Source organism: Pseudopipra pipra, chromosome 11, assembly GCF_036250125.1.
Source record: "Pseudopipra pipra isolate bDixPip1 chromosome 11, bDixPip1.hap1, whole genome shotgun sequence".
NCBI classification, from domain to species: Eukaryota; Metazoa; Chordata; class Aves; order Passeriformes; family Pipridae; genus Pseudopipra; species Pseudopipra pipra.
In genome coordinates, this window is record NC_087559.1 from 14793910 (window position 1) to 14807456 (window position 13547).

The following is a 13547-nucleotide window of genomic DNA, read 5'->3' on the forward strand; positions in this document are numbered from 1 at the left end:
TGGTGGGTCCCTGGGGGTCTCCCCACACTCTGCCAGGTGCCAGCTGACTTGCCAGCACTAACCAGAGCAGCCCAAGAGCCAGAAGCACAGGTGAAGGGAGGCTTGTGACAATGAGGGTGTGATGATGCTCCAACTGGTTGGGGGATGCTGGTGAGACTCCCCAGCTTAACCATCACCCTGTGAGCTGTGCCAGGAGGTCACGATGAGGACTCAAAGGGAACTGTGGGGACAGAGGGCTTGTAGCCAGAAGCAAGATGAGGACAGTAACTGCCTCTGCACCGCCATCCCCACAACCCTGGAAGCATTCTGGGATCAGCTGGAGCCTGATCGCCAGCGTGCCCGGGCATGGCGAGGATCCAGAGAGCATCCGCAAGGCTTGTTTGTGGTCTCCTAACAAGACGAATTCTTCCAGCAGTGGGAGATGAAGCAGATTCAGTTGGTGACATTTGAATTCCTGAGCAGATGAGCTTCACAGAGTGACAAAGCCGGTCCCCGCAGTGCCCCAGCTCACCTTCTGCTTCCCAGCAGGTGCTGAGGGGCACAGTATGATGCCAGCACCCTGCCGCCTCCTTCCTCCTGTGCACAGTTCTGCTGGGATTGTAACGACTGTGGGTCATGTCTCAGCCCCCTGGTCATGTGTCCCATAGCCCTAGGGCTGCTCTCCTGCCCACCTGGGAAAGTGGGGGCATTTTCAGTCTGGGAGGCTGTGACCAAAGCCATTCCATGGGCAGATGATGGAGTCTGTTCCCTATGGACAAGTAGTAGAAGGAAAATTTGTGCTGCTGAAGAGGTACCACCTCCTGCTGCTTGGGAAGCTCTCCCAAAATTCTGATTCGGTGCATAATCCTGTTGTCCTTTCTGATGCATGACGCCAGGAGATTCTCCATTCCTAGAGGGATGAGAGCAACCTGGAGGAAGGAGAGTCAGGGAGTCAGTGATGGTTGGTGATTTGGAAACAACCTGGGGTAAAGACTGAGTAAGGTGCTGTTTCACTTGGGAAACAGGATGCAAGAGTCTTCCCTTAAAAAACCCTTGTTCCCAAGAAGGTGGTGAGAAGTGCCCCACTGTGTTCCTAAGACGGGCTGAGAAGAAGTTGGCTTTGTGGGAAGCAGTGTGTCTGACATAGCAGGAGTATTCTGGAGCTGCTGTGCCTGTTGGGATTGAACATGTGGACTCTGGATGCATTTGCCTTTGCTGGGTGTGTGTAGATTGGCCGTATGGATTATGTGCAATGACTCCCGTGCTTCGGGGGCCTGGTGGAGGGTCCCGCAGAGAAATATCTTTGTGTGCAGCGCTGCCGCCTCCGTCCTTGCTGTAGGAAGGGAAAGTTCCCAGCACAGGCTGAGGAGGGAGGTGTCACCGCACGACCTTGTGAAGGGATGAATCCCCTTCTCTGCCCTACTTACTGGTCCTGCTGTCCTAGCCAGCAGCCTGGCCTGACGCCGTCGGTGTCCCACTGTTCACCTCTCGCTGAGCTCCTCCGCCCGTGTGAGACAGCATTGGATTTGACTCCAGGGCTCTGCCTTGCAAACTCCGTGTCCCCCATACTGCTCCATCTGTTGGTTTAGCAGCACAGCTAGCGAGGGGCTCCCCCCTCAGCGGCAGTGCAGCATTGCCTGTTGAGCCTCTCTGTTGTTTTGCCATGTTGTTGAGCCTTTGCTAATTCGCTCTCTGCTTACGCCTTCGCCTTTGGACTCTGCTCTCCAGTCTCTCCGAGTTGTTTCTTTGCCTTGCAGCAGCCTTTCAGCCTTTCTCTCCACTGGGATAATCCCAAACCCGTTCTGTCCCGTGCTGGCACCAGCCTCCTGATTGCATTTTGCTGCACTGTGCTTGCCTGGCCTCTGCCTGCTTCCTAATCTCCTTTGGTATGATCACAAGGCTGATCTCCCTGATCCCCTTTGGATGATCCCCTTGTCCATTTTTTTGGATGATCCCCTCGTCCGTTTTTTGGATGATCCCCTTATCCATTTCCATTGTCATGGCTCCCCATTTCATTGCCTCTGCCCTTTCCTCAAGTCTTTAGGTAGCCTCATCCTTTTGTCATAGGCTGGATGGGACAGCATTCCCAGCTGCCACCTCTCTGCTCCTTCTTGGGGATGTTGTCCTCTCCTGAGCCCACCTGTCAGTGCTGAGCTCTGTAGCAGCCCTGCCAGGAGCTAGGGCCAGCTAACTTGCCTGGATCCCAATTTGGTTTGTATAGGCATAAATTAGCATTGCCAGATCTGGTTTCTCTCCATTTCCTTTTGGGTAAAACCCTCGATGAAATGGGAAGAAGTCAAGTGTTGTAGCTGTCCATAATAAGGCAGGTGTGGGTTTTACAATGAGTGTTTGGCCACTTCAGTGTCATCCCACCGACCTGGTCCCTGGCCATGGGTTTTGGCTCCAGGGCACTTGTGCTCCTCTGGCTTCAGGGACACAAAGCTACTTCCCACTCTGGCAGGGTGGAGCATCTTTATATCTCTTATGGGATAATTTGTGAGTATGAAGCAGCATTTAGCTCAAGAGCCAGTCCAGGACTCTGCTCTTCACAGAGGTGTGCATTTTTATTCCTTAAAAAGCCAAGATTCCCATATTTCATGTGTGTGGAGGGGGTGTTTTTTGTGCTTTGGGGGAGTCACTACTGTGGCTGTGTGATTGGAAGGGCAGTTGAAGCAGCCTAAATATATTGTAGGGAGAGTTTATGTCCCAGATCTGCTCTTTTGGAGTCTCAGGATGGCCTTTGGAAAGTCATCTTGGGGTGTCTTGGAGGCCAGGGTGGAGCCCTGAGGTTTTAGACTGGTTAGAGACCTCATATGAGTTTAGTGAAGGTCTCTTTGCTCTAAGATCCTTTGAGTTGTCCCCATCTGCGTTAAGTGGTGGAGGGCCAGCTGGATGCATCCAAAAAAAACCCCTGCAAATCTTGGAGATACCCGTCTCTGGTGTGTGTTGCAGTAACCTAAAATAACGAGCTGAGCTGAAGATTGGCGGATGGGCTTGTGGTTGGTAGAGCAAGGGGCAGAGCAGCGGGGAGGGTTCTTGTCTGCGCTGTTGCTGAAAAAGCAGGAGTGATATGAGCTGCCTCTGCTCTGCTGCTAAAAACAGCCCGGCTTGTTTTTATTTAATACAGTTTTGATCCACAGGCCTCAGTGTTTCACCTGCCCGCGAGTGGGAACTCCGGGCTCCAAGCTCCTTGGAAGCCCGCCCGCGTCCCTGCGCGTCCCTGCGGCACCGGGAGCGCGAATGTGGTTCCTCCTCGGCTGGAGGGGGAAATTGTGCCGAAATTCAGGCTCGGAGACATTGGGATGGGATGGGTAAAGCTTCTGCTGGAGTCGTGTTTCTGCCGCTGTGGTGCTGCTGGGTAAACTGGGGCTCTGCATTGCCAGCTCCTGCAGGCTTTCCCAGGAGAATGGACTTGAAAACTGCTCATGTGGGATTTTCTCTTACTTGCGCAGCGTCCTGGCAGCATGGAGGTGGCTCTTCAGGTATCCTTGCTGCCAGCACTGGGAAGAGGGTCAGTGTTGGCTTGTATTGTGAATCCTGCCTGGTGCCGGCATTTGTCTAGGAAATAAATGATTCTTAATCACATTGGTCCATCCCCAGGGGTGAAGGAGGTCAGGAATAAACAGGCTTTTGTAAGGTCATGATTGATGTGCCCATAGAGCTCATCCTTGGAGCGGGGCCAGACATGGCTAAGGAGAATCCCAGAGGGATGGGGACCCTGCTGGAGGATGTCTGGGCAAGCCACATCAGTGGGCCGTGATGGAGGAGGATAGCTGAGGCAGGGAGGAAGAGGAAAATTGTTGGGTCAGGGAAGAAGAAGAGAACAGTCAGGGCAAGAGGGAGGAAGAGAATAGGGAGCAGGAGGAGGAGGATAATCAGGGTGGTTGCAGGGTTAAATAAAAGCTGTCAGTGATTTGAAAAGGGGAAAGAAAGAAAAAGAAAATCCGCTGAAGAGACACTCTCCTTTCTCACCCGGCTTGTAATCAGCCGCCCCCTCTACCAGCGAGCAGCTGGCGGGCAGGCGGGTGAGGAGGGGGTGGCAAGAGGGGTCCAGCTGCTCCTCGGCCCTGCCCTGGCACCCTGAGAGTCCCCACAGCCCTGGCTCGGCGTGGGCTGCACAGCCCAGGGGGACATGCCCCTGTCATGGGTCCCTGGCAGGCTGGGGAGTCTGAGGTCCTGAGGAGTGCTGCCAGGGGGAGGTGGGGCGAGGAAGAGGAGGAGAGGGACTTGTCTGAAATGCCAGGGATTCATCTCCCACTCCCCCTGCCCTCGCCGTTCTGAAAGGAGCTGCTTGAGCTGTCGGCTCTGGATTATATTAATTAGTGGAGAAGTGCTACGCCTGCTCGTGGGGCCGGGCTGCCGGGAGGAACCAGAGATTTGGCAGGTCTCTGCGAAGCAGCTGCCCGGCTCCCCAAAACCCCTCGCTCCAGCCCAAAATGAGTACACCAAAGCCCAGGCTGAGCTGGAGGAAATGAATCTCTCATGGTCTTCTGCATCTCCTCCTGGAGCCTGACTGGCTGCTTACCCCCAGGGCCAAACCTGCCTGCCCTGGTACGTGCAGGCTGTTGTGACAGGGAAGGCACCCTGTGGTTTTGGGATGGGACCCACGGCTCCTCAGTGGGTCTCCATATCTGTAGGCAGAATGGGTCAGTCTGTGACACAGCCAGGCCGGCAGGTCCATGTGGTGGGGGGCTACTGGGGTGGGGGGCAAGGGCACACCCCTGACTCATGGCTGCCTGCTGTCTTTCAGGAGAGGAAGCTGTGTGCCCACCCCCGGATCGAGATCTACAAGCAGGACCGCATCTACTTCGTGTGTCCCCTGGCCCGCCAAGGGGACTTCTATGTGCCTGAAATGAAGGAACTGGAGAGGAAGAGCAGGGCTGCTGCAGTTGAGGCTGAGGACGCCCAGACAGACATCACAGGTATCCGTGGTTTGCACATGGGCTCCATCTTCAATGAGCATCAGCCCTCACAAAGGTGGGGGTCCTGGTGTCCTCTGCCTGAGCAGACAGAGAGGGACTGACCTGTGCCTGCCTGGTGCCCAACCACTGAGTCTCAGCACACATCTTTCCCTCAGCCTGGGCTGATCCCCAAGGATCTTGTCTCCAGGGTGTCATGCCGTGCCTCAGGGAGCACCCAGGAACCCCTGCAGTGTCTGGGCAAGGACCAAGCTACCACTTGAGCCACTGTCCCACTGTTGTTAGTGCAGAGCTGAATCTCACAGCTTTTGGTTGCAGCTGGGCTTGTTTTTCTCTTTGTCATATACATCTTCCTTGATCTCATCTTCATCTGTTACATATTGGGACTGCAAAGAGCTTAAATACCAGGTTGCTGTAGCTGGTGGTGGAGTTGCCTGAGAGCATCTGCTCAGCAAGATCTGTTGGAGCCTGGATGTATTCATACAGGAAGGGACCACAATGGCTGTAGGCGCAGAACAGGAGTGCTATAGTAACCTAAAATGCTGGTTGCTGTCGCCAGCCCACGTGCTCCCGTGCCTGTGAGATGTGGGAGCCGACTATCCAAGCATTCCCAGGCACTGGACAGCGCACTCGAGCTGGCTGCTGGCAGGGGCAGCTGCCTCCTCGAGCCCCACATGCTTGTGTAATGGGCATGAAAAAACCATGATGGCTCTGCTCGCCTGCTGGGCAGTTGGGTCATTTATTTTAACACATCTTCAGGTTTGGGTTGCTTTAATTCTTAATCGCGTGCGGCGTAAAAGCAACCCAGGGAATTGCTTTCTGGGAGCTCTGTCCTTTTAGTGCTGCAGTAAGGAGTCTAATTGGAGCTGTTTCCCAGCGCTTTGAGGTCCTGTGTTTTCACAGTGCTCACTCAGCTCTTCTCCTCTTTTCCTTGTGTCAGGGTGGCTGCTGTGGGCACCAGCGTGGCTTGGCTAAAGGGGCCCCAAAGCCCACTTGCTCTAACTTCTTCCCGTGGTTGTTCCTTGGTTTCAGAGGCGGATGGCAGGACCCATGGGAGCAAAAGCAGCTTTAGGGTGGTGCTTTCCGTAGCTGGGCGTGCTCCTTTCTGCCCCACTCAGGCAGTGCATGATCCTGCAGAACATATAGGGATGCTGGGAGCAGCCACTGCCCTGCACCGTGACTGTCTCAGTGCTTTCCCTGGGATGCCACTGCCAGCATCCCTGTGGTGTGGGAGTCCCCTGCCTTGCAGGAAGTAGTGCTAGGAAGGTCTTCCCAGTTTTAGACAACAAATGATGTCGGACTTTCTCATGTGGGAGACCCCAGGCTGGGCTCCCTGGCAGCAGCTGTGGACCAGCTTCTCCAACCCCCCTCCCCTTCCAGCCACACAGATGAGCTTTTGTTGGTGCAGTCTGATGCAGTGTCATCTGCTGAGTCTGCACAAAACCAGCTTAAAATAATAATAATAGCTGTGAGGTTGGCCCTGCCTCTAAGGCTAAAGAGCTGGGCTTGGATGTTGCACTGTGATTGTCACTGCTGGGCACAGTGGCAGAGCCAGGTCTGGCAGGGGGTCACATCCTTGCTCTGGCCATTGGAGAGGGTCAAGGATGTGGCAAGCCTCCGGGTTGCTTGTGCAGCTCCTACCTGAGGATCTTGGTGGTCCCTGTGATCTCCTGCATCCCTGTAATGTCACAGTGCCCCAGACTGGCACAACTGCTGACAGCTGGGGAGGATGGCGCTGCGTGGGGAGGTCCTGGGCTTGTGCAAAGGGAAATGGTGCCCAGTGAGCATCCTTGTCCCACTGCCACTGGCCTGCTGACACCAGGAACTTGGTTTGTAGCTGTCAGGCTGCCCCTGGTTCAAAAGCAGGGTCAAAGTCAGGAGGTGAGGTGGGAGTGGGCAGCTGGTCTTGTCAGGCTTCACATCTCCCATTTGCCCAGCTGCTCCCTGGAGATGCCTTGAAGGAGATGCCTTGAAGATGACACCTTGTGGATTGAGACTCATCCTCCCTTCCCAAGGATTTTCTGTGTTGGGATCTGTGCAACCACCTCTGAGTTGAAGAAAGAGAAAGCTCCAGTCTCTTTTCACATTGTTTTTACTCCTCCTTCCCTGGGCAGCTGCTCGAGGAGAAAGGTCCACTTAGCCACAGCCCCTTCAACAGGCATGACAGCCATGAGATCTTCATGACCCAGCAGATCCCAGGGTGCCTGTGACAGCTTTTGAGCTTTCCTCTGCCAGATGGAGGATGGGCACAGCAATGTCCCCATCTGGCTGTCAGTATGATTCCCCCTCAACCCCAATTGCATGGATTTGGATGATTTCTTGATCCACTTCAGCTCTGCCAGTGTTTCAAGTGGTCCTGCCCTGATGGAGGCTCAGGCAGTGCTGGAATGCTCCTGGGAGAGTGGGAGAGAGTGGTAGTCCCTGATGGTGGCAGTCAGCTTCTCTGGCTGTGCAAATCCAGGTATAGGGCTTTGACACCCTGCTGCCTCGTAGAGTGAGTGGAGACTGGGAAGGTGCTGAGCCCCATTTTCTCTCCCAAAGGCAGCTGAGGATGCTGTATGTACAGCAGCCTTGGGCTCTCACTCCTGATGTGACAGCAGATGAAGCCTGCTCTTCCTCCCTCCAAAAATACTGTAATAACAGCATTAAGCCTGTGATTTCAGAGTGAGCATCATGTTTAGGAATGCTCTGTGTGGACACAGCACCTGTTGGTCATAGCTCATGAAACTCCCTGCCAGCGGCTGGATTATGCTTTCCTCACATTAAAGGCTTGAGATGTTCCAAGTGGAAGGTGTTGCCATTTCTCCTCACCTGTTGTTGTGGCTGGTGCCAGACAGTACCGAGTGACTTGGATGTGTAAGAAAAGCCTGGATTTGTTTTCTTGAGCCTCCTGACCTTGGAGCACATCTCTCCATTCAGGCTGTCATCTGCTGTCCTTGTTCCTGAGCTCACCCTGCAAGGTGCTGGGTGCCTGCGGCTCTGAGCAAAGCCAGTGACCACAAAGGCTGTGGTACATGGTCCAAGGTCTCTGCTTTCTGCTGCTGCTCCGCACAGAGCAGGGTGCTGGCAGCTCCGCTGAGGACGGACACACTCAATATGCAAGGAAGGGGCCAGGGGCTGTGGCTGTCTCTGCAATAATTCCGTCCCTTCTTCGGGAACGTCAGGGTCATCAGAAAGACAGGAAGCATTTTTGGAAGGCGGCTGATGGGTCTCCAGGGGGCCAGTGTCAATCACGGTTAGTTGTTTTGTACTTAATTATTTTCTGGGGCTTTGGCATCAGCACAGTGCTCAGCGGGCCCTCGCTCCCGGCTCCCTCTCGGCAGCGCTGACCCCGCTGCGGCGCATGGAAGGTGAAAGCAAACGAAAGCAGCCTCTTGACACAGGCTTGCTGGCATGAACACAGATGGTTCCTGAGCACGTGGCTCTGCCCAGAGTCTCAGGTGATCATTTTGCTCGAGCTGAGTCTATCCAGCAGTGTTCAGGTACAACTGATGGATGGCATCACCCACTGAGCCCCAGTGCCACGGGGGGGCACCTTCCCTGATGTGTTCTGCCTCATCCCCACTTCTGTCCTCTGAAGAGCTCTGCCTGTTCCTACCTGCCCCTACATCCCAAGAAGGGGCTCAGCACACAGCTCCTGCCAAGCCTTCCTGCTGGTCTGCCTGCGCCAGCCCCTCTCCTGGTGGCTTATGTGCGAGCTTCGGCAAGCATGGAGGAGCTGTGCCCTCAGCAGCACACTGATCTAGTGTTCAGGGACAATGAATATTTGGCCAAACAGGGGAAAAGAGAGGGCCTGGGAGCACCAAGAGGAGAGTGGTGCTCAGGCAGCAGTGTCACACTGGGGCAATGCAGAAGGGGAGGCAGACCTCATTCTGGATCTGGAAATGCCACCACCTGGGATGACACAGGGCTGAACTCCCTTAATGAGTGGTTCCTGTTGCACCCATCCCTGGCTGGTCTCTTGGAGCTGGCAGCTTGACTTCCCTTCTTCCTAGGTGGCCCTGTCCTTTTTGGGGCTCCTCAGCACCCTGGCGTGGCTTCACCCCAGGCTGCACCTCTGTTGCCCAGATGAAAGCTTCCTGGGTACCATGTTCCTACCAAGTTAAGGTGCAGTGGGATGGCTACACCATCCTTGGAAGAGCAGAGGGGAGGAGGGGTTTCCACAGGGTGGCTGGTGCCTTACTGCGTGCCAGAGGGAAAAGCCACACTTGGTTGGGGTGCTGGTCTGGCTCTTGGTGCAGGAACTGGCCTTGAGAAGGTGGATGCAGGGAATGGGCAGTGGCTCATAGGGAAACCAAGCAAGGTGTGTGGGGAAGGATGGACAGATGGGTGTGACAGCTGCTGGAAGCCTCTGCCTGTAAGATAAGAGCTGAACCCCTGCTCACCCTTCCAATGGGGCTTTGGTTGCCTTCTTGGAGCCCCCTGCACTGCCTGCCTGGCCTCCCTGGGCTGTGCTGGGACAGCTGGGTGTTCCTGCCACATCCTCTGCCCAAGCTGAGCCCTCACGGTCCCCAGCTCCGTCTGTCACCCTGCCCACCCCAGACACCCGTCCCGGCCAGGCGGAGTGGCCGCGCCAGAGCTGGCCTTGTCCTGTGTGGAGGAGAGCGAGGCTGCTGAAACGGGCAAATTTGCCAGCTGATGCTGCTCAAACATGATCAGAAGTGACAGAGCAGTGACAAAGTGCTTGGCTGAAAGGAAACAGGACTCGATTTATTGTCACCCTTTGAGCGAGGGAGAGGGAGGCGGCTATGAGGGTGAGGACATCAGTGCTTTCCCACGGTGGTGGCTTGGAGCAGTGTGTAGGTCAGCTTCATCCATATCTTCCCCTTCCTGAGCTGCTGCTCCTCTCCTCAGGACCTTCTTTGCTGTGTGGCATGGGGTTATGTGACAGCTTCTGACCCAAAATGGCCCTGGAGGTGCCAGGGGAAGAGTGCTGTGCAGGCAGGGCACAGCTTGGGGGGTCGGTGTCACTCCTGTCCCGGGTTTCAGAGGGACGCAAGATGACTACGAATGACGTGAGCTGTCATGAAGCCGTGGTGGGAATGTGTCCATGTCACCTCGGGCCACCACTTTGGCCAAACTGGATTATTTCTTTTCTTGATATCTTCACTAGAGATCTGGCAAACCCTTAGTTGGCTTCAAGGCTTGGGGGTCGCACACTCTCATCCATCTCTTGCAGCTCTCCGTCTTCCCAGAGGCTCCCCGCTGACCCACTGCCCTGCCCAGGTCCTGTCAGGTGGGACAGCACCTCCCACCTTTCTGCTGCCCACTCAGTGGCTGCCGTCCCCTTCAGCGAGCGCCTCACCACAGCGTGCAGAACATCCTTTTTAACTTAGAGCAAATGTACTTTCCGTGTCGAGGTGCTCCCTGATGCTGCAGCAGAGGCGGTGCGTGTCAGTGGGCAGCCGTTCGCTCCTTTACGTGGGGGAGTCACCAGACATCGCTTGGGGTGGCTCAGCTGGTGGCAGCTGCCAAAGGGTTTGCACACTATGGCCAAGGTGACAGGGTGGAGGCTCAGGCTCCTTTCCGAGCGGGATGAAGCCAATATGCCATCCAGGTGGGATGGAGCAGTGGGTGCGCTGTGTCTGCGGATCTTTTCTGGCTACTCCTCATCCCGCTGCCACTGCTCAGTCCTCTCCGAGCAGCCGTCACTCAGCCGGCAGGACCGTGGGATGATGCTGCTCAGAAGGCAGAGGACTGCCATTTACAAGCAGTTCTGCTGGCAGCTGCCCAGGCTGGGAAGAAAAACAGCTCAAAGAGGGATTTAAGGATGTTTGGAAGGCAAGTTCTCTCCTTGGTGGGTCTCCTCCAGATCAGTGGCTGCCACACAGCTGGAGGAGAGTGAGCAGCCCAGCCCTGGGCACTGCGGAGGGAAGCTGGAAATGCCTGTGGGAGTCTGGGACAACCCTGTGTCTGAAGCTGAGGATGGAGCTGCACCAGCAGGAGACAGTGTGGAGGAGAGGACTCTCCTCTCCCACCTGGGAGCCTCTCTGTGGTCATTGTCATCTTCTTCACCACTCCCCAGCCCTGTTGGTGGCAAGCTGCAGCCCTCCAGCAGTGCTGCTGCTGAGGGGGGCTCCTCCTGGTTTCCCTCCTGGTGTGGGGCATGATCCTCAGCAAGGTCATCCAACCTGGCATGGATGGAGGTGCCAGGAAGCCACAGAGCCCGGCACACACTTCCCATCAGTGTTAGGCAAGGGGGGAGAAGATGGAGCAGGGAGGGCCATGATGGAGGAGCCTGTCCAGTGTTTGCTGCCGTGTCGTAATTAACAACATGTATCTGTGATGTCATAATTAACCATGGGGATCTCTGATGTCGTAATTAGCAATGATTAACATTTTTTAGGAGGGTTTTGTCTCCTGGCTGGTTGCTCTGGCAACAGCACCGAGCTGCTGGTCTCAATCTGACACGTTCCTCTCCTTGTCGACTCCTTAATTGTGTTGTCGATGGAGCTAATGAGACAGGGATCCAGGGAGGGGGTGGAGAGCCCAGGGGTCTGCCCCGGCAGGCAGGGGCAGCCCCCGAGGGGGCTGGGTCATGAGAGGAGGTGTGGGCTGGCAGTCAGGTGATGTGGAGAATCGCCGAGTAAGGTGGGAAGGCTCCCCCCATCCTCTGGCGCCCTGAGTCCTGTCTGCTGCTACCCTGCCTCCCTTCACACTGCTGCCAGAGCTGCAGGGAGCCGCGGAGGGAGTGGGAGCAGGTTGTTGGGTGCTGAAGGCACCAGGATGTCCTGGCACGAGGCTAGACCTACACCTGCCCCTGACAGCAGCACATCTGAGAACCTGCCTGTGTGCCACCATCCCCTCAGGCGCTCAAGCATGGTGCCCTGCCAAGGGCAAGGTTGTCCCCCAGCTCCCAGGCTATGCATTCTTCCTAAGAAAGGGCTTGCCAGGTCCTTGACGTGTGCATGGAGAGCAGCCATGGGGCCAGGAGGTCAGGGCATGGCTGGAAGCTAGGGATTGTTTATACTGACTGACTTGGTGCCCTGATTTCAGGGAGCTGCTTGAGTCCAACTTCTTGTCTTAGCCTGGTCACATCTCAAAGGCACAGGAGGTGACAAGACGTAGGAGCCTGATCTCTGCTGTGCCCTGACACCTCTGAGGTTTCTGGTGGCTTTGAAGGTTATGGCACCCCATCCCCATCACCTCCTTCCCGCAGCATTCACTCCCTCCCCTTCTCTTTCCATCCCAGGGGTCGACACCATGAGTGAGGCGAGCTCCATCAGCATGGAGGCTACAACTGACAGCAGAGACACCTCGGTGGCCACCTCCATCCTGCTGCCCTTCCCAGCCAGCCGTGGCCGGGAGGAGGCAGACAACCGCAGCGAGCACAGCTACAGCGAGTCGGGAGCCAGCGGCTCTTCCTTCGAGGAGCTGGACCTGGAGGTCACCGGGGACGGGGAGGGAGCCCCGGGTCTGCTACCTGATGTGGGCTATGCAGGCAACCAGGAGGTCGCAGACAAGTGGACCAAGGAGCCCATTGCTGCTGAGAGAGGAGAGGAGTGAAGCAGAGACCTGGCTGCCTCGCCTCCCGCCAGGGTCTGAGTTACTGGGAACCAGTCGCCTTTCCCACCTCCTTCCTCTCCAGCCAAGAGATTTCGGTTGCTGATTCCCCCCAGGACCTGCTCTCCCTCTTTGCAGAAAGGGTGTTTGACTGTTTTGGGGGTGCTGGGAGGTGGGGGGGTTTTCTGTGGCGCTCGGCGGTGCCGGGTGGGCGCAGGCTGGGGGAACAGCGAAATGCATTTGCCGTTTGTGTGTGTCTGGGTGCGTCGCAAACTCCTCGCAGGTGTCTCGGGGGTGGTGGTGGATGGTAGAGGTGTCCCCCCTTGTCTCTGCCTCTCTCACCCACAGCTCCTCTCTGCCACACCACCACATTTTCTAGCACCAAAGAGCTGTGAGGTGGGTCGGTTGGGTTTGTTCCTCTCTTCTCTTCCCCTTGCTGAACAATGGAAACATCCCATGTAAACGTGGTCCTCCTGGCACTGCCATGGGCGCTTTGGGGTCTGTAATAAAGTGGATGCTTTTCCTCACTGGTGGCTGGTGTGTTGCTCTCTGCCTCTTGGCCAATCGTGCCATCCTGCCTCATGGTGGAGAGTGGGCTGTGGGTGGAGGCTGCTGGCGGGCTGCCCTGTGCCCCCTGACTGAGCCAGGGAACTGCCCAGGGGCTCTGCATCCCTGCTGCTCACACTTGTTCCCTGCCTGGGCAACCCAGTGGGGCCAAGACACCATCCTGAGCTTCTGCAAGTGGCGGGGGGAGCAGAGAAGGGTCCCAGTCACTGTGCCGAGCTGGGCTGAGCTGGAGGGAGGTGGCATCCCTGCTCCTCATGGGAATATGCAGAGAGTAACACCAGTAAAGCCAGGTCTCTAGGCTGCTGATAGGCCTCCTCCTGTGGCAGGTGACACCAGACTGCCTGCAGTGTGCCTTCCTGACATCCCATCTGCCTGGTCCTGCAGCTGTGGAGTGCAGGCAGGGAGGGCTGCCCATGCTGGTCCCAGTTCCCTGTCCCTCAGCTTGAGACAAGGGAGCAGCTTGGACATCACTGCCGTAATTGTCCCGGGGCAATCCCAGCTGCCAGAGTACTTTGCTGAGTGCCTTTGGTGCCTCCAGCAGCCCAGGGATTGTTTCCTGGTGGTCAGACACAGCAGCCC

The 13547-nt window shown here is 56.3% G+C and overlaps 1 protein-coding gene across 2 annotated transcripts in view; it reads left to right on the forward strand.

Moving 5' to 3' along the window:
* TEX264 (testis expressed 264, ER-phagy receptor) overlaps positions 1-12928 on the forward strand; it is a 39208-nt gene extending 26280 nt beyond the window's left edge. For both annotated transcript variants that reach the window (XM_064667721.1, XM_064667720.1), the window contains exons 5-6: positions 4730-4901; positions 12091-12928. In XM_064667721.1, coding sequence (XP_064523791.1) covers positions 4730-4901; positions 12091-12404 — 486 coding nt within the window. In that variant the 3' untranslated portion in view covers positions 12405-12928. The remainder of the gene's footprint in view (positions 1-4729; positions 4902-12090) is intronic.
* The last annotated feature ends 619 nt before the right edge of the window (positions 12929-13547 follow it).